Source organism: Harpia harpyja, chromosome 2, assembly GCF_026419915.1.
Source record: "Harpia harpyja isolate bHarHar1 chromosome 2, bHarHar1 primary haplotype, whole genome shotgun sequence".
NCBI lineage: Eukaryota > Metazoa > Chordata > Aves > Accipitriformes > Accipitridae > Harpia > Harpia harpyja.
Window position 1 is genome coordinate 59,137,487 of NC_068941.1, and position 27,382 is coordinate 59,164,868.

Sequence of the window (27,382 nt, forward strand, 5' to 3'; positions counted from 1 at the left end):
GAATTTAATATAGGTGTGGAAATGAGTGGTCAAAGTAATGATCAAAGGCTAACACTATGAAAACATTTGTCTTGACCAAGGCATTTGGTAAAAGTGCCTACAAATATAAATTAACTGTTAGGGTGTGAAGTGCCTAGTTATCTGTAGCTATGTAGTTACCTGCATGGTCTATGTATACATTGGTCTTGCTATCTTATGTGTGGTAATTCTTCATCTGCGGACTGATTGAGAGGAAATACTTTAGTCTGTTTCCCCCACATTCTAGGTGAGTACCCTGTCCATGAGTTAGGAATGTCTTTGTCTCCTGTTTAAAAAAAAAAACAAAAAAAACCCCCACCAACAAAAATTGAGTTCATTTCATTGAGTTGCCTGGCATGGCATGCTGCTTTCCCTCTGGCCCTCCACCTGGTTTTAGTGTGTGCATAACTAAGAAGTGTTAAGAAGTTTCTGGATGTGCTAGATAATGGTATCTTAAAGGAATAAGTTGTTGATATGAAATAGTTGGTTGTCCCTTAAAAGGTAAGGTGAATTATAAATCAAGCAAGACTGGTTTTATGACTCATAGCTATATGCTTAAAATTTCTCCTAAATAGACTGTAAAGGCATTGGGTGCAGAAATAACTTGCATAACTTAACTTCTTACTGACCCTCTTGCCCATCTGTTGTCTTGGATTTCTGAAGATTTTATAATGCAATAGTGAGAACAGAACAAGAAATTTTGACTGAAGGTGTTTACAGATTAGTTAGTACTCTTTATGTAAGAAGTATAAGTGTTCATTTGGATATAAAAGCTAATAAATCTTCTTTGGGTAGATTTTTCTGGTCTAGGATAGAATTCTGGAAAGATTCATTTGTGTGAATTTCAAAAACTGCTTTTTAGCTACCTTTCCCACCTTACAACACACACATGCATACTAAAAGTCTGACAGATAAGGTGCTCATGTTCATGTTTTTCTGCAAGATTAATTGTAGTGGATAGCTGAGTGTTGCTGCAATAATGATAATTATAAAGTCTCATTTTCTAAATTTAAACATGAGTTTATATCAACACCAAACAGAAATTTTTTATGCAATGGAAGAAGAATTTACTTGGCATTATCTTGCTTTGAATGTGTACTGATTATGTCTGTTGAATTTGATAATTAATTTTTTCCAGGACAGTTTTCAAAAATTAGTTTACTTTCTATATCTATACATTCTTCCCTCTTACTACTGGGGTAGAGGAAAAACAATATTTAACACTTTGATCTGTCTCATTTCTTGGTAAATTTTCTTGTATATTTTCCAGTGTAGGAATAAAGTGTTTGATACATTTTTCCCCTTTGGTTAGATTTATTAGTATTCTTGGTATTTATCCTCTGAGGAAAATAATGGCAAACCATTTTAGACAAATTGTTGTTTAAACTAACATCTGTACCTGATACAAAACTTTTAAAATTGCTAATCCTCTGTTTGATAAATATGCCCATTTGTAATTGGATGAATCATTTCAAAGTGTTGTTAACTCCAGGATAGGTATCTTGGTACCCTATTTTAAAGTTTTTCCTTAAATTTCTGTTAATACTGAGAAATCGTCAAGTGAGCAACTTTTTTTTTTTCTGGTAACTTTATTCTGTAGAAAATCATTATTTTGTATGTAGCAGATAATTTTCTGGGATAATTAGTAATATTCAGTGGGAATTTAAATTTTTGAGCATGTGTGTGTGGTATTTTTTCCCCTTTGAACTTCTGAAAAAACCCCTGTCAATTGCCTACCCTCTCAGTTCCATTTAAGAGGCTGAAAGAAGGAAGCTGGGATTTTATTTGTTCATTGTAAAATATAACAAGTTTAGATGCCTCCTGAGAGAGAATAGCAGACTCTCCAGATTTTACACCATCTACAACACTTTTTCCACAGCATGGTGAGTGTTAATTTAGAATCTGTTCTTGAGCTGGCTGGCAGCAGGTTGTTTCTGCCCAGAATCCCATTAAAGGAAATGGAGATTTACAGAGAGGTGAAGATTTTCGGTTTTGAATTGTAACACTAACCGGTTAGCTTCTCTTGATTAAAACTCATGTTGTGAAGTACTGGGTTTTTTGTTAAGCACCATTTCAGGAGGCAGTAGCTGTGTTTTTCAGCCAGGCTTGATTATGAGCTAAATTGTATTTTAGATGTGCAAACACAACGCATGCTCTTAAGTCTAACCCATGGTTCACTGTTACAGATCCAGCAGTGGCAGATGTACTTAAGAGGTTCCTGCTCCTTTTTGTAGAGGGGTACTGTTTCTCAGCTGTGCCAATTTTCAAAGGTGCTTGAAGCCACACAAGATAATAAAGATTGTATTTAAAACTGTGTGATATGTGGGTTATTTTAGACACATTTCACAAATCTGCTTCAGTGTGTGGCCAGAGCTAAAGGGGTGCGGACCTCCAGTGAGAGCCAATGAAGGGTGGCAAGAAGCAGGGTGGAGGCTTATAAAAATGGGTGCAAATGGAATCGTAATGTGTAGCCACAGTCTTTCTCTTGTACAGACTAGTTGCACAGGATTTACAAGCATTATTTCTGCCACACTTACGGCTTTGTTATTGAAGGAGGGGGATCTCCAGTAAGGAACTGTAAATACAAAGGACTAAGAAAGTATTTTAAATGAGAATACAGAAGAATAGCAATTGTTTCTGACGGCCAGGTCATTAAACACTGCCTTTCAAATTTAACTTACAAACTTAGTTAGGTTTGTACTATTTTTTGATTATCCTTTGTGATTTTCTGGGACAGGGAGCGTGTTCACTGACAAACTCTGAAAATCAGTATTATAATCACTTTCTTTTAATATATTTGTTAATAATTTGAAGGGGGCATGTAAACAACACTTCAGGTATCTCCAAATGTAGTTAATTTGGATCCTATAAGGCAAAGAAAATACAGGCAGCCTGGAAGGGGATGGATGGGAAAAAAGCCTGGTTAGTGCTTCAGCACCCCACAGCCAAGGACCAGTTATTACAAACCTGACAACCTGCTGAGTGCTTTCCTGGTCACTCCCAGGGAGCTGGAGGGGCAGGCTGCTCCCAGGGGAGGGCAGCCAGGCTCAGGCAAGAGCTCAGATCACCAGCAAGTTCCTGGTGAGGAGGCAGGTCTGAGGATGAGTTGAGAAGTCAAATCAGCCAGATTAGTGGGGTACGTGGCCAGGCATGGGCCAGGCTTGAATGTAGCCCAGGCGAAGAGACTGAGCTTCTTGCACATACCTTCATTGCAGTCTAAACCAAGATTAGAGAGCTGCACTGTATTGGGGAGGGAGCTGTGGGCCCATCTCTATGGTGAGGAAGGGGAAGGAGATGCAGGCTCCAGAGAAGAGTGGAAGAGTGGCACCAGAACAGCTGGTCAAGCAGAGGTGAGCCCAAATGATCTGGAACAGAGGAGTGGTGGGCAGCAGTGTTTTCTTTAACCATGAGCTAGAGAGATGGAAATTGCAAACTGGATTCAGTCCCAAGTTAGGGAGCAAAGTTCTCTCCCAATGGCAGGACAGTCTAGTACATGAAGAATGCAGGAGAGAATTGCTTTTTCCTCTAATCCTCATCGTCCATGTTTCTATGAGGATATTATTTACAGTGACTTTTAGCCAGACTTGTCAGAGCAGGTTGCTTAGGTCCATTACCTTTGTAGGGAGTAGACAAGGACACATCTGTGTGACAAACCATTTCTAAAAACTTAACCTCTTTTTACCTCCATGGTTGCTGTGTTGTCTCCTACTCGTGACCTGTAGGCTCTTCTAGCTGCTGCTGTTTGTTTGGACTTGTACAAATAGGTCTGTGGGCAAATAGTATGCACTCTTTCAGGTGCCACTAAATCTGTGATATCTCCAACCACTACCACAACAGGCCTCCTAGTAGGCAGTTCATCTCTCCTATAGTCTGCTTGGACTTATCCTCTTTCCTAAAAGTCCCTCAGGAACAGACTTGAGACTGGAGGAGTTACTTTGATAGTGGCAACCCACACCACCTGTCATCTGTCCTACTGCCCTTTCTTCATTATATTGCACACAGATGTGTCCTTGTCCGCTCCCTGCAAAGGTAATGGATCTAAGCAAGCCACTCTGTCAGAGCAGGCTACTTGTGCCCACTCACAAATTTTCCTATTAAAAGCCCATCTGGGATCAAGTTGTGTGGATGTCTGTGCTAGGAGCAGCCCTCTCCTACTCTGTTTTCCTGTGAAGCAGGTGAAGATACACACCTGCTGTTAGAGCATGTTGATCTACAGAAAATGACATTTCTGGGATGTGTCAGCTCTTCTGCACAAGTACAGACCAAGATTACAGTTGATTTGTTGACATGGTGGAGAGAAGTTTGCAATATATGACTATTCCTAGCTGCTAGAATAACCTTTTCAGCTGCAAAGTTTGGACAGCATTTCTTGAAATTCCCTTCAGCCCGATCTTGTGATGGTTTTGTTTTGATTTTTTTTTTTATTTTGAGGTAGAAAATGAGAGACATATGTCAGTTTTAAAAGCGTAGTATTTTAAAAGATAGCCCTTGATTAGTGAGAAGGGACCAATCAGTCAATTTGCTTTCTCTTGGTGTGTATACCATTGCAAGCAAAGGAGCAAGTATCTCGAATCCTGGGTAGCTTGTTCTATTAGGCCAAACTATATCTGATTAGAGAGCAGGTTATGGTCTAAAGATCTCTTGCTCTCCACAAAAGTCTATGGTTACTAGGGAGGAGGTGAACCAAGCAAATTCTTCCCCTTCTCTTCCCCTCTACCCTACCTCTGAAAAAGAAAAAGCTAAAGAGAAAAATGGTTAGGCTGGAGGTAAACTGATGAAGCAAAGAGTGAAATGGAAAACATGAGTGATAGTGATGCGCTGTTCTGGGCATGAGATAATGGATGGATCTCTGCTTGCCCATTATGGTGTAATGTCCCAGTAGAATAAAACCCCAGAAGTTCATAATCCAAGTTACCATAAGCAAATGTTTCTTTGCTCCTAGAAAAGATATCAGAAAGGTTTATAATTATCCTCAGAATCTGTATAATGAATAGGGCTTTTGGTGCTGTGCTGACGTTGGGAGTCAGGTTCTGGCTCAGCTGTTTGCTCACAGTGTGATTTTTCTGCTCCTTGGCTTGCTTACCCTGGTATGTAACTAGTGTTAGAGCTCTGCTGGGGCATCAGGTGCCATGGAAGTGCAGACTGGTGTGCTGTGATTTTGATTCTTTAAACAAGATCTTCCCTAAAGCTTATCCTCAGTGATTATAATAACTAGTTTGTTCCCCTGGCAAAGTAGGATTATGGCACAGAGATCAGGTTGTATTAAAGAAGTTAATCTATTTCTGTTTGAAGAAACTGTAGTGTTGGAAAACTGTATTGTTTCCTGTATTTTTCCTGTGGTATTTCCTGGGTGAAATTATTTGTCTTAATAATACATGTCACCTCACATCAATTCTGTCTGAGGACTGTAATCTGTAAAGTCATGAAACTATTACTTATAAAATCAAGACATTTATATAAAAATCTTTTTTACAATATAAGGGCAATAGTGGTTCTTCCTCAAAAATATTTAGCAATGTTACTGTTAAGGTGAGGTGCTAAAGACAGAGAGGTTTCAGTCACTGACTATGTACAAAATTAAATACAGGCAACGCATTGACTATTGTCCCATCCATTTTTCAGTCCAATCCTGACAGAATGTCTGTCATGAGCAAGACTGTAGTGTAATTTCACAGTTTGTTCAATCTTTGAATGTCTCTAAGATTTAGTATCGCCAACGTGCATACCAGTATTGGCGATAAAATTGGACTGAAGTTACTGAAATTCTTTCAGTCTAAAACATGGAATTTTTTATCAGATGATGTGAACTTTTCACTATTACCTTAGGTTGGAATGTGGCTTTTTACCCTATGACTTATTCAGAACCTTGTTTCTTTGGCCAAGTGATAACTTGGCACCCAGTAACTTAGTGCCTCTCCATGACTGATAAGTCAGCATAGTGCAGAAGTTGCAGTGTTGCTAGTTTTTGTGATTTTTGCTACAGATTGAGCAATGTTGTGTATTAATAGTTTGTATATCCATGGCAGCAGCTAAGGTTTTTGATTGAGGACCTCAGCTTTCTTAAAGATAGTAAGCTTCTAGCCTTCTTGGTTGCAGAAAAGTTTGGAAACATGCACTGAATGTGTACAAAGGACGTAGTATTTGGAGACAGATACGCATAATTCATTGTATTTAAAAAAATCCTCATGAATTGTAGAGACAGACCCATGACTTTGAACGCTTGTGGCTGACAATGCTGGCGTGTAGGCGTCAACCTTTCTGCTGGCTTTCACACGCATGCCATTTCTACTGACTTAAGAGATCTATGTGGTTTTGGTTAGAAAAGCTTTTCCACTGTGATTAGCTTTCCTTTTGGTCTGGTTTAAGCTTGCTTATGTTCATTTATGACATAAACATATTCCTTTCCTCCTCATCTTAAAATTCCTTTTTGAAATATCCTCAAAACCTTCTTTCTTTTTGAATTCTGTTCTAGACATTATCAAATATGGTTCTGTGCTTAAGTCCTGTGGTGTTTGTCTTAAGTGTTTAATTGTGATTTAAAAAAAAATACACCTCTACATACTGCAGAGCTCATCAGAACTCTGTTAGGAGCTGGGTGAGAGTTGGCAGAGTTGTTTGACTCCCAAGCGGTTTAAAAACACAGGTTTCATGTTGCAGTCTCTGTAACCTAGACTTCCATGGGACTCTTTGTCACTATTAATGTTTGCACTTGTCAAATGGAACAAAACAGAATAGGAGAGGAGGCTGTAAGCACCTAAAAAAGTAGGTCAATGGGCCAGCAGGTTATTTGGCCAGAAAAGAACAAGTGGCTTCATTGAATCATGCTGTAATTATTTTTCTCCTGTTGGCAGATTGTTCTGCTGTGCTTTAATTTCCTATGTTAATATTTGCATCTGTATTTTAACCACTTAAGAGCCTCTGTTAGGTGCAGGGGAAGGAGAAACTTAAGTTTTCTAATCAAATAAGAGATAATTCTGGTGTCTTCCATAAAATCCATTAATGAATTTAAGAGTAGCATAAGCTTAGTTTTTAGATCCCAGCTTCCTTTTTAGAATTTAATATGCCTTAAAATAAAATTTTTCGGAAGTGGTACAAGTACATTGTAGAGTGAATACATTTTATTTTAAGAAGATGTTGTGGTTTAACCCCAGCTAGCAACTAAGCACCACGCAGCTGCTCACTCACCTTCCCCCCCCCCCCCCCAGTGGGATGGGGGAGAAAATCGGGAAAAGAAATAAAACTCATGGGTTGAGATAAGAACGGTTTAATAGAACAGAAAAGAAGAAACTAATAATGATAATAACACTAATAAAATGACAACAGCAATAATAAAAGGATTGGAATGTACAAATGATGCGCAGTGCAATTGCTCACCACCCGCCAACCAACACCCCGCCAGTCCCCGAGCGGCGATTCCCCTCCCCCACTCCCCAGTTCCTATACTAGATGTGACGTCACATGGTATGGAATACACCATTGGCCAGTTTGGGTCAGCTGCCCTGGCTCTGTCCTTTGCCAACTTCTTGTGCCCCTCCAGCTTTCTCGCTGGCTGGGCATGAGAAGCTGAAAAATCCTTGACTTTAGTCTAAACACTACTTAGCAACAACTGAAAACATCAGTGTTATCAACATTCTTCACATACTGAACTCAAAACATAGCACCGTACCAGCTACTAGGAAGACAGTTAACTCTATCCCAGCTGAACCTAGGACAGAACAGTAAGCAAGGCAGATAGAAACAGGATAAAGATGAGAGAAAAAACTGATTTCATGTAACTTAAAAATGTGGAAAGTAGCATGGTTCAAGGGAAGAAACTGTATAAATGAAATGTAATGGTGTAAAGAGACTGGAAGTTGGTGATCTCTTCTACTGGTGCTGAGGTTTTTTATGGAAGAGCATTTGTGAGGTAAGTTTGGAATACATTCTTGAAAGTGTTTTTGAAGTGGGTTTTGAAAGAAGGGGTCTGTCTGAGGCAGTAGCAATAATGCAGCTGGGCAACTTTGCTAGTTGTCAGCAGCAGCATTCTACACATTCTGGAGTCCTGAGAGTGGCAATTTTGGAGACTTGAAGAGGAGAAGACATATCTGAGAAAGCCAGGAGAGGCCCAGGTAAGAGTTTTAGCAGAAAAGGTGTTTAAATAGTGGTATAAAGATATACTTTGTAGGTAGCAAGTGGAAGTGAAGATGTAGATGATGTGGTTGATACGGAGTTCAAAAATAAAAATGACATCAAGATTAAAGATAGGCATAAAGTCATAGCTTAAAGCAGAGATGAAATTGTGTCAGAATATCCTGCTTATCAAGGAGAAGAGCTTTGAAGCAAGGTGAATTTGGATAGTAAAATACTTGGGATATTTTTAATAAGCAGAATATGGCATTTATAAATTATTCTTGTTGGAATGATTACTTCTCTTTTATTTAAAAAAAACAAATAAGTGATCATTTCAAAACTCATTGATTTAAAAACTCTCCTTTTTCATTTTTTTACAGTTCAGAATTTAATGCTTTTCTGCAGAGGAGGATACATCTAACTTGACATTGTTCTTCAAAGGAACCAGGTTTCATCCCTAAACCTCACACTTTAACAAGTTCCAAAGTCTAAAAGGTAAAATTATATTCTTATAATTAATAAGGTTCCTATGGCTTTTAATTATCAACACTGAAGGGCTGAGTAGCAGTGTTAAGTAGTGTCTTTTGTTCTCCAGAACACAACTGAATTTGAATCTTAGACATAGTCCTTGATTTCTGTAGTTTGCTTTAAACTTGACTGGTTTCATTGGAATTATTTCTGCAGTCTTATCCATTGGCACGTAGAAGCGCTGAGAATGTTCAGCCTTTTGCGAATTTGGATGCAAAGACAGAAGGGTCAGACCTTGAAAAGTGAGAAGCAAATGTACTACAGGTGCATTTCCTGTAGCCTTTATGTTCTTTTAAGTATTTGTCTTGGATACCAAAACTAAGTTGCCAGTTCTGGTGTAGGATCTGTCTACTGTAACAAGTGAATGATTTTGTTGAATTCTAGAAATTGAGTGCTTTGTTAAAGTGAAATAATGACTTTTAAATTCTGAGTCTGCATAATGAAGATGTCATTTATGTCACAGGTGAGAGTTTTCTGTATTTAGCTGTACATATATTTTTCTTCTGCAGATTAGGGGAATAATATATCATTTGTCCTACAGAATTTTGTATTACTCTTGATCCCTATAATCTTAGGTTCCACATTTGTTTAAAAACTAACACAGGGCTAAAAGTGTAATTAGTGCATGCCTGTGTTAGTGCATACTATGCAAGCTAAATGAAATCAAGTTTCTAATTGGTGTCTTTATTTTAAACTTAATTCCATGCCAGCGATGGTAGTTTGCTTTTACTGCTGAGCAACTTGTCTGTTGTTGCATGCTTTTGACCAAAAGTCAAACATTTCTTCAAAATTTACTTGGGCTATTTCTAGCTGGTTTTCGAATAGTGCAACTCCATTACTTTATAAAACTTGGCCAACTAATTTGGGGAATTTAATTTGTCAGTATGGCCAGTGCAATTGTTATTTTGAAGAATTGGAGTGAAGGAATGGTTTGCTTCCAGTGTGTCTTCAGAGCACTAGATTTTGGAGAATAAAGGCAAGACGAAGTTGGGCTGTATTAACTGAAGAAGTAGGTAAGAGGACTCATGGGGCATTTGGGCAAAACCACATGCACACCTTGTGATGTACCTTGAAAGAGATTGTGCTGCAGCACAGCTCTCCCACTTACTTTCCTCCTGCACTCAAGTTATGAAACTTTGTGGGGAAAAATACTAGTCTTGTGAAGCAAACCTGCATAGTATGTAGCTGTTGTAGACTCTGAGGCAGTTTGGTTGAAACATAAGCTTTCTTCCTCAGTTTCCCCATATATTAAAAAACTGGGATAAGATTTTCCTGGAACATTTTGCAGACTGTCTGGATCATGGAGTTGCTGCCATATTTCTTGTGGTATTAACACTGCAAGTTCCACTGGATTTGGCACTCTCAGAAACAAACAAATCCTTCCTTCCCAGAAACTATGAGTCACTGAAGTGACTAAACCAGCTCCTTTGAAATAAATGTAATACGTTTTTACTATGAAGTTTGTAACATAGTAAAAATTCCTAAAGATATGCAAGTTTAACTAATATAAAACTTCTTGCTGCATGCAGTTGTTCCTTAATCACTGATGATGTTACAATTTTGCTGCTCCATTTGAGCTGCCTCTGACAACTGACTTTTCTGTATCAAAGAAAACGGTTTAATTGTATCAGTTTATGTTTGACTTTCACTAGCACCTGTAATTTTGTAATTTTTGGGTACCTAAAAGTAGGTACTTGTTGAATTATATACTTATTTTAATTTTATATTCCTTCTCTCACTATTAATATTTCATTCACATTCTTTATTCAAAATCATGTGTGCAGCTGGAAAACCAAGAACTTCCTGCTGAAACTTTGTAATGAATAAGTGACTGCTTTAAGAAATGGCCAGGTTAACTAACTTTCTCACAGTATGGAGATCACATTCTACTGGGTATCTTATTGTTATCATTTCACATGTCTATTGTAACAATGTGCTCAAGAAAAAAACAGAGTAAGAAATAAACGATAGCTGTAAAATACTATATCCCAAATGCTTTCTCTTTGCACAGTTTCTAAATAGAATGTATTACTACTGAGGAGTGTATTTTACATCTGTTCAACCTTCAAAATTATGAGAGTCTTTTAGGTAAATGTTAAAATAAAAATGAAACGCTATATCTGAATTCCAGGTCAGAAAAAGGTTTGTATTGGTTTAGTCCGGACTTACTGTGGCATTTAATAAAACAATGTTCTTTTGAACTCTCTGTCATGTAAAATGAGATATTAAAGTCCAGGTTGTGATGGCAGTGGAGACTGCATTAGAGACGGTAAGAGGGTAGAGCAGAAGGTTGGCAGAGAGAGGAAGATAAAGAGCAGCTTATAGAGCAAATTAAAACTTCAGTATGCTCTAATGAAGAACATGTTTGTTCCTCCAGAATCACATTTTGATATTTTTTCTTCTCTTATAGGCAAACGTACAAATGTCTACCACAAGACTAAAGTGTGATATGTTATGTTTTTTACCATAAGCACCCATAAAATGAGCTCCATTGCAGACAGGTATGTTAATAGATACTGAGAGTTTTGGGACACTTACTAGTCAATGCTTTCTTTAATAATCTTTTTCTTATGGTTAATATATAGAGAATATTAATTTATGCAAAAAATAAAAGGAGTGAGTTTGGGGCTAATTTTGACAAAGCTATTTTGGTAGTTGTTAGATGTGTTGTTTTATAGTCATTGGAAATAGTGATTTTTATTCTTTGAGATTAATCTTAAAATGTATTACTTGTTTTCAGCCATGGAACAGCATGTGTGCAAGTTGAGCTGATTTTTAATGTTTACTTGAATTTTTTTTTTTTTTAGTACTTCAATATTTGATTAAGGAAAACAAATACATTTAAATGATTAGTGATGCTGCAGATGATAAGTAAAGTGACCTGCTAACCTATTTCAAGGGAAAAGTAATAGCTGAGACATGTTTTCTACTTGAGTCCTTGAGCTGCACTTTCTTAGCAGCTTAGGTGAACATCTGTCCTTAATATTCTGTGTATTACCATTTTTGAGACTTCAGGAAATGAAACTTGCATCAAACTTACCAAAAGTTAAACCTGATTGAAATAAATAACAATAAAAGCAAAGGGTAAAACTTCTAAAATGCTTGTCTGACTTGTCAGTTCTTTTAGTAAAGTTTTGTGGCGTTTCACTGACACTTAAGCCTTTTGAATATATGAATTCCGTTTAAAAGCTTTATGTTTATGTAGTAGCATACAAAATAATTACTTCCTAACATCACTGCTTATTGTAATGTACAATTGCTTGATCCTTTATCAGTTATAAATCAGAGAGATGAGGTAAGCTTTTTAGAAAGACGGTTACTTGCCCTAAGGGAAGGAAGCATGAGGATAAAAAAATTAAGGGTGGAAACACAGAGGTCAGTGTGGACAGCACTAAATAGACTGAAAGCAGACAGAAGAAGTTAGTGAAATAAAATGTGAAAGTCCATTATACAGCAGTTTTGGAAAGTAGAAGAACAGTTTTGACTTGACTTTTTAAAAAAAGGAAATGAAACAGAGGTGTTGTGTAAAGTATACTGAGGCATCTTCAAAGGAAAACATGTCCTTATTTTGATATTTTAATACCTCTTTAGCAGTACATGGACAGTTGTCAAGCTGAGGAGAAGTTATGTGATATTTGGTGAGAAAGCAAATATAATGAATAATTACTGTTACTGTTTGGCGTTGATATTAATGCTTATCTATAAAATTATGTATGTGGATAAAGTATAGCATATTCCTCAGCTCTCTTCCATTAATAGTGCTTCAGTATTTAAGAAAAATGTACTTGCTTACTATGTACTATGTACTTTCTTACTAAATGTTTCCAATAATTGGAATAGAAGTTGCCAGTAAGTAAAAAGAAATTATATATGCCCTCTCCCATGTTTTCAAAAGGATAAGGTAATGCAAATAATCAAGAAGATAGAAAAACAAAATTAAGTAGTGTTCAATTAAGTGTTTGCATAGGGTTGTAAGTTCTTACTAGAAATAGTCTGAAAATCCTTTGAGTTGTGTCAGAAATTTTAAGGTTTTTTGCTTTCTCTTTAGTAACTGTCCTACAAGGAGAACTTATAGCAGACTTAGTTTCAGGTTTTTGATGATGGTCCTTGTGAGACATCACAGTAAAACAGTGCTTGGTTTCTTGATGTAACAGAGATGATGAATAATGAGTTCCCGCCCCGCCCCATTGTGATTGGACTCCACGAGAGGAATTTTACACTCCAACATTTATTTCTGTTTGTTTCTTTCAGAAATGATGGAAGCATTTTTGATGGGCTGGTGGAAGAAGATGACAAAGATAAAGCAAAAAGGTAAGTTTTTAAGTTATTTAAAGCTAAGAAATGTCCTATACTTGTACACTTAAACTTACTAGGGTAATTTCTAAACAATAAAAATGTGATTCTTTTATAAATAACCATATTACTCAGCAACACTTCTTTTACTGTTATTCTTCAGATATGTTGTGTATTTATAACTGTGGTTCAATGATTTGTATTTTTGTAAAAGGGTGCTTTATTCCAAAGGCTTAGCTTCACACCTCTGTGAGAAGAAGGAAGCCACTCTTCAAAAATGCTGTCTGAGATATACAGTAGGTGTTTTTGTGACAGTTCTCACAGCAGAAATTCTTAAGGGGCTGTTTGTATCGGGAACCTGCCAGTAGTATGCAGCTTATTATAAGAAAGTTTATATAAAAGTTGTTATAAAACATTTTCTACTTTGTTTTTCAGAGTGTCTAGAAACAAGTCTGAGAAGAAACGTCGAGATCAGTTTAATGTACTTATCAAAGAGCTGGGTTCCATGCTTCCAGGTAATGCCCGGAAGATGGATAAATCCACTGTACTGCAGAAGAGCATTGACTTTTTACGGAAGCACAAAGGTAATTATTTGTAACAATAAAAAAATATTTGTGAATTCTTAATTTTTTAAACGATATTCACTTAGTACATAAAACATTAACAATTTTGCAGCTTCTTTAAGGAAATTGTCAAAAAAATGTAAAGAGCTCCTGAGGAAAGACATTCTTACGATAATAATTTAGGTAGCAGAGATATAACTATGGTTTTGCTAATACTTTGCAAAAGCTAGTACTAATTTTTTTTTTTTTCCCATAGTTGTCAAAGAAGTCTGTTTCATGAAGAGAAGCATTTATTTTTTAAATAACCTTGAAGTTTTTAGTTCTGGACCAATGGAGACCTTTAGAATATAGTTGCTTCATAAGGCACAAGTTGTCAAAGTTTTGCTTCAGAGGAAAACTGCCAATTCATTTCAGTGGAAGTACTTGCTGGAAGTACTTATTTTGATATTTAGATAAGACTGGTTTGAACAGTTGGTTTGTCTCTCCAAGGTCCACATAAAGCAAGATAAATCACTGAAAAAGCTAGTCCAGGGGAACTTAATGCTCCCACTTTTCGTGTCGGGTATCTACACAACTGGCTGCTTTAACGAAGTTGATAAGAGAATGGGGCATTGTGGTCTTTAGCCAGCGTTAATGGGTGACATGTAGTGGGCATACAGACCAGGAGCATGGGCATTTTCTTTTTTACTTTTAGCTGGAAAAAAAACCCAGAAAATCTACAAATACTTTTAGCTGAACTTTCTAATTTTCAAGACATACCCACTGATGTATAAGCCAATGAGTGTGTGTCATTTTGTAAACTGTCATGTGAAATGTCAAAACAATGAATGTCTTTGAACATCCTTGCTATGTTTTGTTTGTCTGGTTGTTTGCATCAGCCGATGGTGGGATATACCCAGATACGTTGTACTGAAGTTCATTACAGATAGTTATTTCTGTCACAAAAAAATTCTTCCACCAAGCGTACACTTATTTATGGCTGTTTGATATTTATGTACATAAAAAAATCCCTGTTCCTGCTCCTACACTTGTTCTTAATATGGCACCTTGTGGTTCATGCTGCCAAAACCAAGATTAAAATTCAGGAAAATGAACTCTTTTGCTAGTTAACCCAGTTCCCCGAGTAATTTCTGGGCATGCATACTAACTAGAAAGCAGTAGGGACAAAAGAAGCAGCTATAAGGTTATAAAATAAAATAAGTAAAGTTGTGGAGTGGATGAATAGGTATGTATTTATCAACAGTATGTGTGTCAATTTAAGGTATTTTAAGGTCTGATAAATATTTTTCCATGCCCTAGCGTGTCTCTTCCGTTAGTGTTATGGTTCAAGTGCACTAGATGTGTACCGAATAGTGCCATTAAAAGGGTAAACATAACAATTAAAATGGAAAGGGAGAGGGGAATAATTTGTGTGAGAATTCATAGGTTTGGGGTTTTTTTGCCAATTAAATATTGATTATGCTGTTTTAATTCTCTGAGACACATTTGTCTCAAAAAGAAAAGCGGTATGAAGGCTCCTTTTCTGTAAAAGTTCTGCAGATTCTGAGGCCTTTGTGAAAATTGGTTCTGTTCCAAAATCACTTTATCTTGTATTGATGATTCTTATCGTAAAATATAGAGTGTAGAATGAACACGTGTCAGCCAGTCAGCAGCACCAGTCATACTTTTTTCTTCAAAGTGCTTTCTGAGATTATTTTTTAAATTTTTTTTTTTTTTTTAATTTTTTTTGAATAAAGGGGGGAATAGCAGCTCTGGAGATGGATGCTTTTTAGGGCATGGTGCTTTTGTCCTTCAGCTGGTGGGACAGAGTGCAGCTTTGTGTGACTGCACATACCATATTAAGGTCTCTAAAGCTCTGGCTGCCAGCGCTTACTAGCACTGCTCTGCACTGGTTTACATTAAAATATTTTGGACAAAATGTTGGCAAAGGTCAGAAGCATATTTTGTCTCCTGAGGTGCTTGGATCTGTTACAGTAAAGCAGAGTGACCCTAGCAATAAATGAATTGTTCAGCACTGATTAGCTGCTTTATTGTTGAAAATCCTACTGTGTTCAGCCACCAGGTTTTGATTAACTGCATTGCTTCTGGTTCTTTCTGGACCATTTCCACAATGGCCAGGCTTGGTACTCTGGGGGCAGCTCCAGATGAACTATCTGAGCTGGTTATTAGCCAGTGTGGATTCTGTTTCTCATTGGGAAAAAACAGCAAGCTAAACACACTGAAATTATATTACTGAGAGCTTCTCCTTGGCTAATACTGCCTACCATCTTCCTTTGAATTTGTAAACAAGAAATTTTTGAAAATTATGAAATACTGAAGAATTTTGCTGCTTATAATTACAACCAGCAGACTGATAGTCATACAACCAGCAGACTGATAGTCATACAACCCACAGATAAATGCTACAGATCTTGGCCCAGCTGGCAGTTTTTTTGAGGATGCTCAGTGCTGATGCAGAGTTGCTTCAGATCCAGGATTTGAAGACTGGAGTTTAATGTGCAAGTTTGGTTACGCTTCTATGTCTGGTATTTAGCTCAGGAACGTGACCTCAGTGCCATTTATCTTTGAATACAACCTTCTGCCAAAATTTTTAGGCATTTCTCTGAAGTTACGAAGTGAAACAAGTTCTTTCCATGTTACTTTGACTCTGTTTTCCAATATCATACTTATTGTTCTAATTACGGGAAATGTAAAAGAGCACCTGTGTTTGTGATAAGACAATTCAGAATGGTTTGTTAGAGGCACGAAATTCAGCTTTTATTTAGTATAAATCCTTTCTACTGCAGAAGCCAGAGTGACTTATTTCTGTGTCCTTTGACTTACCCCTCAGTGTTCAATACATTTGTTGTGACTGAAAAGTTGGATTTGCGGCTATACTTACATTATCCTTATTCTCCAGCTCACTCTTGCTGCTTTGTGATACCATTTCAAAACAGATAGCAAAAGCCTGATCAATTTATGTCTTTTGTGAGATCTGATCATTGGAAATTCTGGTCCGTCTTATTTGTTGATATTTTTTTCCCATCTCCTTGCAGCTCTCCACTTCTTGCCAGTTTCTTGCATGACATTGCTGCTGTTTACTCTTCTTTTAGTTAAGTCTAAAGCTCTTTTGTAAAGTTTTCCCCCTTCAATGTGGGAACCAAAATTCTGAACTGTTCCAGCCCTTTGCATATTTAACCCAATTCCGGGTTTTCTGTGCTCTTTGAGCCATCTGAACTGACAAACTAGCTTACGGCCTTTGTACAGACTTGTCCTTTAGAAATCAAAAGCCTTAAAGACATGGTTTGGTTCTTTCAATTTGTCTAAAATACTTGATTCACAATTACTTGTTCAAGGTTGTTCTTACAACCAGTACTTCTGTAATGCCTTTGTTACTCATGAAAATTGAAGTACTACGCTGTCTTGCTTCTTGTTGTTTCAGTTTTCAGTTGATAAGGAAGCATCAGCTTTCAGAACCTGGGGTCTGGTTTTGCTTAGCTGTTGTTTCTCTCACCTCTGTATTGGAAGTTAATCTGTGTATTTCTCTTAAGTCCTACAGGAATCTCTGTTCGGAATTTGTCTCTGTGTACAAATCAGACAGTAATTTTGCAGTGGAGTCTGTCATATAGCTCTTAACAGTCTTTGTTGAAAAACTACTCTTTTTTTAATATAACCTTATTTCTCTACAGAAAAGAGTGGGAAGAAGAGGAAGGATAGTGACAATTTTTAGTGCCAGGATTGGCCAAGATACTTGAGGATCAGGCGTTTTAATGACCTAAACTGATCAGGAATTTTGGCTTTCTAAATCTTTGAAAACAACAATCTCAATAAAATATTTTATTATAATTTCAGAGGAAAGAGTATTTTTCCATTGTCAAAATCCATTACTTACTGTCATTAACTTCAGCATTACCTTGAAGTCTGGCAGGACTGTAGCACAAACTGGTAGAAGGAAAGAGAAGACAAATCTAATTATGAAATAGGGGAGAAGACATTTTCTTTTTAAGGAACAACATCTATATGTAATGAGTGAAAAACAGAAGAGACTAGAGAACCTTCTGCTATTTCCTACTGCGTATACGTAGCTTAGTGGGAAAGTAACGGCTTTTGGAAGTATAAATCCTTATATTGTATATATGTTTGATTGTAGAAATTACTGCACAATCAGATGCCAGTGAGATTCGACAGGACTGGAAACCGACATTCCTTAGTAATGAAGAGTTCACACAGTTAATGTTGGAGGTATATTATTTCTGTTTTTTCTGGGAGTTGAATATTTCCTCAGTGGGAGTCATTCCATGATGAAGTTTTTCAGTTTGATGACATAACTTTTTATTTTCATATTTTAATTGTAACTATACGTTTTCATTAAGATAAACAGCCAAAATTCCTATGTATGCAGTGTAATGCAAACCAGTTTTTTCTTTTAACTGCATTTTCAATTACGTAAAACATTACAACAGAGCAAGTCCACAAATGAACATATTTACTGTCAAAGTAAAGTGGATATTTTAAATTATCAATGTAAGGAAGGTACTAGTTAAATAAAGTTATGCATAAATTAAAATCTTAATTATAAAAAAGGCTCAACACATCCATGTAACGTGAGCAATAAAGTGTTTCATTTCTTTGCTTAATATACTTTACGAAAGTGGTGTGTGAGCGTTACTTTGCTAAAGAAGATTATGTGAATAGTTAGATGACTACTAGAAATAAGCTTTCAGTATAAGCTATCATTTCCTTGGAAATCAGGCTAATTCATTTGTATCTTGTTAGTGAAACAATTTCTAATATTAGTTAAATGAAAAATATTAAAGCAAATGAACAAGCACTTTTTATTTTCATTCCATAGTTAAACCTTTTCTTTGAGGCACGGATTTAAAAAGTAAAAAGTTCTCATTTTCTGTATTTAAAAAAATAAATTAAAAAATCCTCTGGGGTGAATTTGCATATTTTTTCCAACAAGTTAGTGAAGTAGTTGCTTCTGTTTTTCAAGCTTTTTTCTAGCTGTTTTGGGTGTTTCTCAAGTCCTCTTACAAAATATGTGTCTGCAACTAGTGACTGTAAACCTAGAACAATATGATATAACAATTTTTTTCAAAGACGTGAGCCTTACAATTTCCTATTTAGAAATACAGTTCTGTCATGCTTTTATGTTTGGTAGCATTCAACTAAAAGATAGTTGTGTTATGTTCAGTGGAAATAAGTTTGAGTTAAGTGGAAGATAAGGCAGTCAGAACTATCTTACAGTTTTTAAGTCTCAATAAAATCTTGCTACAAGTTTCTTTTATTGAGATTGGGAATATTGAGAGTTTAAATACCAAAATTTATTGATTTCACCACCTCTTTTATTGTTCTTCTCTTAGTTTTTCTATGTCTTCTTGCTTTTGTGTCTAACTCATTTTTCTGAGTTTTCTGATGTTTAAAATTATGATGGAATTAAAAATAACAGGCAGGCAGAGTGGGAGATGGGGGGAAACAGTGGCTAGCTGTATATGGACTTGCTTCTGAAACCACAGATTATTTAAGAACAGAACAGTATGGCAATTGTAATGCTTGTAGTGTAAAAGCAACACTAAGAAGTTTTAGTAGTGAAAGGCATTCTCATTTTTATAATAAACTAAACTAAAATTGGTCTAAATTATTTTCCATGTTGAATATAGCTTAACATTTTTAATATGCTCTGTTTCTTTTTATTTAACTGCCCATTATGTTTAATTTCAGGCTCTTGATGGTTTTTTTTTAGCAATTATGACAGATGGAAATATAATATATGTGTCTGAGAGTATAACTCCCTTACTTGAACATTTGCCAGTAAGTACAAATTGCTTTCAGTAACAGATCAGTTTGTCTATGGATGGTGTTCTGCTATGAGTACTAATTAATCATTAGCCTTTTCAGCATTATAGAACAGATATATTCTTTGTTTTAATACTTCTGCTTTTTCTTTAGCACAAGTCCTTCCTACTGGTCTGTCTCCTATATTAAACATTTCCTTTGGAAATACAGAATGCAGTCGGCACTCTGATAGGCAGGATTATGAAGTGTCAGACTAGCATCAGTTTCTCTTCAACACAACTGAAATAACACAGTTGACTGCAGGAGACCCTTTGGAGTTCACACCTATCACAGCCTCTACATGAGTCACAAGAGTATTGCTAAGGAGCTATATCCTTGTAGTTTCTTTAAACTACTTTTTTACTCCTTTCTTGCCAAAGAACTCTTATAAGAAATACATTACTGCTGGTTCTGCTTTTTAAGCTAGGTATATACTTTGGGTTTTACCACATTCATTCATCCTTAATCTTGGTGGTATTGCTCACTGGTAAATTTTAACATTCTAGTTTTTAAAGTTACTTGTGAATAATGTTATTCCGAAATGAGGCAAATTAGTGCTCAAAAATGCAAACAATTGATGAGTGAAACAGTTTTTTTCTGGAAGAGAAGGACAAGTTATTGTTGAAGGCTAGTCATCTTACTGTGATAAGAGTATTTTGTAAAACTTGCAGTGGCATATTTAAAAAATGATTCTGCAAAACACAAATTCCCCTAAGGTATGCATGGTGTCAGCCTGAGAATTTTGAAAAATGTACAGGTAATTGTGATTTTTTTTTTTTTTTTTTTTTAAAAGAGTAGAGTTTCCCAAGTTCTCAGAGGCACATTTGTTCTTTGCTTTTAGGTGTGTTTATATATTCTAAACATACAGTCTATGATCCCTCTTCTCTGAATACTTAATCAAATGCATTTATGCATATAATCAGTTGTTCAGTTGCTCAGTTTTATTGCATTCATCTCTGTTGTTCCCAGTTTTGTTTATATAGTTGCAGAACTAATAATATGTATTCATAAAATCAATTGCAATTGGATATTATTTATTGGTAACATAATAAACTATATGATGTAGGGAGGGGCTGTCTTTTGTTCCGAGGTATCATTTCAATGTTTTGGATGCCACCGACAGGTTACAGTGCCATAGAACAACACCCTATAATTTCTAATTAAAATGCTCTAATATAATTTCTAATTAAATTGTTGCATCCTGGGGAGGTTAATACAATCTCCATTGTACTTCAGCGTGTATGTATATCTGGTGCGTTCATGGTGTTTTTCATTAAATGGTTTGCAGTGTCAAAATTAAGACAGATCAAAGTGAGATTTTTTCCTTGCAAAATATTCATGTGTATTCCAGCAGGTGGCTTTGTTGAGTCGGTAATGTTCTTCTGAAGTGTGAAATTGTTTTACATTAGAGTAGTAGGCTTTGTGACATTATATGTCTTGCATTAGTTTAATGCTTATTAAATCTTTTTCTTTCAGTCTGATCTTGTGGATCAGAGTGTATTTAATTTTATCCCAGAGGGGGAACATTCAGAAATTTATAAAATATTGTCTTCTCATCTGCTGGAAAGTGATTCATTGACACCAGAATACTTAAAATGTAAGTAGTTATTGTGGGTTAACCCTGGTAAGCAACTAAGCACCACGCAGCTGCTTGCTCACTCCCCTCAGTGGGATGGGGAAGAATCAGAAAGGTAAAAGTGAGAAAACTTGTGGGTTGAGATAAAGACAGTTTAATAGATAAAGCAAAACCCATGTGCACAAGCAAAGTGAAATAAGGAATTAAAAATTTGCTATTTCTTATTGGCTGGCAGGTGTTTAGCCATTTAAAGGAAAGCAGAGCTTCATCATGCGTAATGGTTACTTGGGAAGACAAATGCCATAAGCACAAGTGTCTCCCCCTTCCTCCTCCTTTCCCCAGCTTTTACTGCTGAGCACAATGTTGTATGGTATGGGATATGCCTTAGGTCAACTGTCCCAGCTGTGTCCCCTCCCAGCTTCTTGTGCACCCCCAGCCTACTCACTGGTGGGGCAGCGTGAGAAGCAGAAAAGGCTTTGCACTATGTAAGCACTGCTCAGCAATAGCTAAAACATCCCTGTGTTATCAATGCTGTTCCAAATCCAAAACACAGCACCATATGAGCTGCTATAAAGAAAATTAAGTCTATCCCAGGTGAAACCAGTACAGTAGTTGTGGTAAAAATAATCTGCTTTGTATCACATGTAATCAGTTCCTTTCTTCCAGTCTTATTTAAGCAGAAACATATGGGTGATCTCTGAAGAACAGAAGCACTTCTTTGTGTTCCCCCCCTGCCTGAAGAGTAAAATTTTCAGTGTTGCATTGCATTTTGCTCTATGACTTACCCATGTATTAGAAATGTTCATCTTGTTTATACAGCTTCCATTTAGGCAGTTGTAGCAGTTGGCAAGAATAAAACCGTAGCAGCCTAATGGGATTTGGAAGTGCATACTTTAGTAAGTTTAGAGCAGCTGCTTCTTTAAAATAGCTCTAGTTTTCAGGGGTTTTCTATGTCATTAGCATTCAGGCCCTTCATCCATGAATTCTAAAGGAGTTCTTTTCTTTAGGTTAGTTAATATCATGCTGGTTAAAAGCAGAGGCTCTAGCCATTTGTAATCACAACACTTACAGTATCTCAATAAGTATGCAGCTTAATTATTCCTGCTTTCCATTTCATGTTGCCCGTGCGCTTCATCAAGCATGTAGGCTATTAATTTGTTTATTCTTTTCTCAGCAAAAAATCAACTAGAATTCTGTTGCCATATGCTGCGAGGAACAATAGATCCAAAAGAGCAACCTACATACGAATATGTAAAGTTTATAGGAAATTTCAAGTGTTTGAATAACGGTAAGTAATTTCAGTGATGTTAGAGTGGAATACTTAGGCAGCTTCACAGCTAAACAGGCTTGGGACCATTGTGCAGCATTTGATGGTGGACTAAAATCACTCTTTCAAAAGAAGAGCTTGAAGCAGAGTTATATTACTTCTATATTGTTTTAATGAAAAAGAATTAAAACTGCCTATCAGGTATTACAGCTCCATGCGTTTCAATTCAAAATGTAGTAATTCTGCTTAATGCTTTCAATTAAAGAAACTAGTATGTTGTAAAATGTTTTTAAAAGAATGTAAGAGAAATTTAAGCAAACACTTTAAAATAAAGAGCCTGAATTTAGTTAAGCATAATCCATACTTTAGCAGGTGACTAAGTAACTTGAAGATCAGTGGTACTGAGTACCTGCAGTTCTCATTATGCGGTGAACTGGGAAGTAAAATGTTGGTTTCTCTGTCATTTCAATTCTGTGCTTTCACTGACAGGAGTTACCACTCAGATAAGTGGATGGGCCAGTACAGTTTTCTGCACTGAGTTCCTTCTCCCTTCCATTGAAGTTATTTTTATTAGTTATGTACTAATATTATTCCTCTGTACTACATCTCTAATCTGTTTGGCCAGCCTGTGCTGACTAATTACTTGAGAGGCATGTTTATTTGGTCAGCCAAATAAATGGGTTGTGCAGTGTGGTCAGTAGTAGATCTTCATGAAGATCACCCCCCAAAATATTATCAAAAACATATTTTGTAAATAAACCTATGGGGTTTTGTGGGATACCAGTATTTTTCTCACAAAATGGGGAAAGGTTGAGTCTTAGTGCCAAATGTAGGTATGTACTATTATAGGAAAGACAAGAAACAAGCCTGAAAAGGCCAAATATGGTGCCAGTCTTGGAAAGAGAAGTTGGGAAACTGCAGACCGATTGGTTGCAATTCAATATTGAGAAATATTCCAGAACAAGTAATTAAACTATATTTGAGCTTCAGGAAGCTAGCAAGGAATTGAATAGCAACCACTGTGGATTTTTCAGGTAGAAATAGCATCAAATCAATTCAGTTTCCTCTACCAAAGAGTAATACACTGTGTGGATAAGAGGACGAAGCGCAAATAAATGATGGACTTTATTAATATGCTTTTGACAGTTATCATGTTCTGTTCTCACAAACATGTAAGGCTAGCACATGTTAATTGAAATTGCTGGAGAGTAGCTGCAGAAACTAGTTGGAAAGGTTACTAATGTTCACCATCAAAATGAAGTTTTAATGGACTTCTGGATTTGATCAGTATTTTCATTAATGTTATCAATAATGGAACGTAGTTTGCAGTCATGAAATTATGCGAGAACACTAAAAACAAGATAACAATTCAGCCCCAAATTTAGAAAACAAATTATTTTGGGGGAAAAAAGCATACAAATTGACTAAGAACAAAACAAACTATATTAACAGAGGAAAAGGTTACAGTCAGCTAGATAGAAGTCCTTTAGAAAAAGGAGTTACTGTGGAATGTAAACTGAACATGACCAAATCACCATGATCGATCACCAAATTGTGAAAATACAAAAGCCTTTCTAAAATATAGTCTAAACCACATGAAATAATCCCATGGCAATTCTTAGCACCCATATGTCCTCATCCAATTTTTTAACACTATTTGTTGGTAGTAAGTAAAGCAGCTGGAGAGAGTTCAGACTTGAGCAATGAAAGCAATCAGAAATTAAAAAATATAACTTAGAAGGCAAGATAAACTCTGAAGATCAAAGGAGAAGGGATAAGATAAAGAGGAAGGAAATTACCCATTTTCTTTCTGATGGGAAGAGCAAGGAGCTGTAAGCTTAAATTGCATGAAGAAACTTCAGTAGAAGTTCTAATCTAGAGCTGAACTAAAACCAGTTAGGCTTGGAAGAGCCTGACAGCATTTTGGAGTCACCATCATTAGAGCTTAGTGAAGATAAACTAAATTGCTGTCTGCTGGAAATGAAAGATAAGGTTAATCTGTTTTGAGGTCTAGTCCATCCTTTGCCCCCTTATGATTCCATCCATCTCTGTGATTCAGTAAGTGGAATTTGTTTGTTCTCAGCTCGGTGTCCTGATTCTTTCACATACATAATTGTTGTGCCTTTGATTGTTCTGTTACTCAGTGTGTCTTCAGCTTGTGTCGTTTGAATGTGATGGAAGCCTAGAAAAGAAATACCTACCTCAGAGTTCAAAAGAAAACGTTAGCAAAACCTGATACAGAAGAGAAATTTTAAAGATTTTTTTGAAGAAGGTGTATTCCAGTCATTTTTAGTAGTTACCAAGAAGGATTAGAATTGTTATTAGTTTCTTAAAACTGCTTTGTTAAATAATATCATATTAAGTGTAATTTTAGTTCTTTGAGAAAGTTACTTCATGGTTGTGTTGCCATTACTACTGTACAGCTACTATTCCTGTGCATAATGTGTATATAATATCTGTAGCATTTTTGTAATACATGTTAAAGTATAAGCAAACCACATTAGATAAATATTGGGCCATTTGTCTTGTGCTTTTACTGCCATTTTTCTCCATGCTTATATTGTAATCTGTGTTGACCTCTTCTCCTCGATCTTCCCTCAGTTCCCAACTCAGCGCACAATGGGTTTGAAGGAACTATTCAGCGATCGCACCGGCCTTCATATGAAGACAAAGTTTGCTTTGTAGCCACAGTTAGATTAGCTACACCTCAGTTTATCAAGGTATGTACAAATGAATTCACTTTTGTATCATTTTAAAATGTGCTCTGAACAGGAAAACTTCAGAGAGAATGCACACAGCATTTCAAATATTATTAATGAAAACCGTAAGGAATTTTATTATATGAAACTGAAAGTGTCTGTTTTTCTTACTTCACACACAAATAAGTTAAATGTTATGCAGAGCATCAAATGAAGTTGTTACAGTGAATGCCATTTCTAAATAGTCATATAAAATAGTAATATGCAAGAGATTAATTTAGAAGAAGTCCATAGGAATATAATTTAGCAAGTTTAACTTAAACAAAATGAAAGATAACATCGAGATTCCACTTTCACTGGAGAAATTAATAGTTTTAGTTGAAACTTGGATGTGAATTTCATGTTGCTGATGGTCTTGCTGTAGTTTGATACAGAACCAAATCTGGTGGGGCTTAATGAAAGCTAACATTACTTGTCAGTAACTGAGAGTTGGGTTTGCTGTAATAGAACTCTTGTTTTGTTTCAGTACTGTTACTCAGTAACTCAGTTGTTTAAAGAGAACATTTTGCTTAACTGCTAATGTACAATGAAGTTATCTTTCCAAGTTTAGAACTGGATGTGTATGAAGTTTGTGGTTTACCAAGTATAATCCTGTTCCTCACCAAAATCAATCAAAATAAATACTCAGGATACAGTACAGGAAAGTCTGTGATTGTGATTCAGATTATATGTTTTATACAAATGTATTAATCAAAGTACAGGATAGTCTACTAGCTAACATTTGTTCTTGCAATTCAGTTGTAAAGAAATGCCGTGAAACGTATACGGCACATGGTTAAGCTGCTGTCTGTCATGCAGAACTCTTTGTATATTTAAATATTCTGCCTGTAAGTTGAATGCACTGGTGTCTTAAGCTGAAGATTGTTGGTGGTAGCCTCTGAGGACATGGTCTATATACTTGGCACTTTGAAAGTGTAGTAGGGAGCCTGTGGACAAATGGTATAAACTTCTTCAGTTCTGTCAGGTTGAATAGGAATTGGATCTCTCCAGACTGCGTGCCAGAGACAGTTTGTTGTTTATTTCTCCTGAAACATGGAAATCATTCATGTGACACTTTTCTTCCCATGCGGGTCTAAATAATGTTCTTGCTGTTATGCCTGCGGTTGGTAGAGATGTTAAATGTGTGATTTTTGCTTCATGAAATACTTGGGGGAAAAAGACCAACCCAGCAGGATTTGCAAATATTTTTGTCTTTTAAAGTCTGACAGGTTAGAATGTACTATAGTAAAACTTCTGTGTTTCCTACTTCTGGAACAGGATATTTGGAAGTTGAGGAACATCCATTTATGATCATTCAGGTCTCAGTCTCCTGAGGGCGAAAGCCTTACAGGTTATACTCTGGCCAAAGTTTCATTCCTCTACCTGAACTTCTGAGCCCCTAGTGCCTAAGTAAGCTTTCACGTTACAGAGGTTTTAACATCCTCTGAAGGGTTTTGACTAGTGCTGTTCGTCTGGGAGCTCTTCTTGTGAAGACTTTTAACCTGACGATACTTGTTTATACTCTTTTGATAACTTCTGTTATTATTGAGGCTAGCATTGACTAGAGTCTAGCAAATAAGTGTTATATCAGGAACTTTACCATCCCAGTAACTTTACTAACAGATGTGTGATGCAGCCAGTAATAAGATGTTTATTTTAGTACTAGATTGCCTTATTTAAGGTAGAACCTGCCTGCTCATCTGCCACTTTTTATTTCAGATGGTATACGGTTCTGGATTTTTTTTTTTAACCTAGAATGTAATTTCTCAAGGATATACAGTGCTTTTGAAGAAAGCCATAGTATTCATGAGAATAACCTCTGAAAGTTCACGTTTTTATTGTCTGCATATGACCCACCACTTTTGTAACAAAATATGCCACAGATTTTGCCCCCCAGTGAAGGATTTGGCTCTACACATTCTTTAAAACATTTGTCTTGCATTTTGACTGGTAAATGATTGAATCCTATCAAGGTGGCAAGATTAATCCACCCAAATGGATTCTACCAGAATATTTTTTGTTACAAATGAAAGTCCTTTCTTTTCTAGATGCCTTGTTGACAACTTCAACAAGATGCCTTGTTGAACAAGATAGCTTCTATCCAGGGGTATTTTACAGTGGAATATCTGCAAATATTAATATAAATGCATTGAGTAATCAGATACTAACCTGCTGTGAGCTCCTCTCTAACAATGATGTTTTTACTGTGATTTTACTGCCTGCACTTGAAGTTATTTTTACTTTTGTTTTGGCTTGTGCCAAAATAATTACATTAAAAGAAACAACAAATCAAAAGTATAGCTCAGGGCTATACACTTTGTCATTTCTTTTATTTTGCTATGAGTGGTGCTTTATTAAATGCTGTAATCTTAGGAAATTAGATGAGCTTTGGGTTTTAGGGGTAGTTTTCAGTTTTGAAGGTTAAGTCTTGCTAACTGGAAGTCACACCAAGAGTCATAAATTTGTGCCCAGA

General features: G+C 36.2%; 1 protein-coding gene across 18 annotated transcripts in view; it reads left to right on the forward strand.

Annotated features, from left to right (window-relative positions):
* CLOCK (clock circadian regulator) overlaps positions 1-27,382 on the forward strand; it is a 67,133-nt gene that overhangs the window by 21,750 nt on the left and 18,001 nt on the right. For 15 of the 18 annotated variants that reach the window (XR_008234121.1, XM_052780039.1, XM_052780026.1 and 12 more), the window contains 9 exons: positions 8,508-8,622; positions 11,066-11,156; positions 12,907-12,966; positions 13,384-13,532; positions 17,641-17,732; positions 19,215-19,304; positions 20,805-20,925; positions 22,079-22,192; positions 24,773-24,891. Coding sequence is in view for 17 of the 18 variants with exons in the window: in XM_052780039.1 (XP_052635999.1) it covers positions 11,110-11,156; positions 12,907-12,966; positions 13,384-13,532; positions 17,641-17,732; positions 19,215-19,304; positions 20,805-20,925; positions 22,079-22,192; positions 24,773-24,891 (792 nt within the window). In the remaining variant the exon portion in view is untranslated. Of the gene's footprint in view, positions 1-2,269; positions 2,289-8,507; positions 8,623-9,538; positions 9,669-11,065; positions 11,157-12,906; positions 12,967-13,383; positions 13,533-17,640; positions 17,733-19,214; positions 19,305-20,804; positions 20,926-22,078; positions 22,193-24,772; positions 24,892-27,382 lie in introns of those variants that run through there. The other 3 variants (XM_052780030.1, XM_052780029.1, XM_052780040.1) reach the window with 3 other exon arrangements.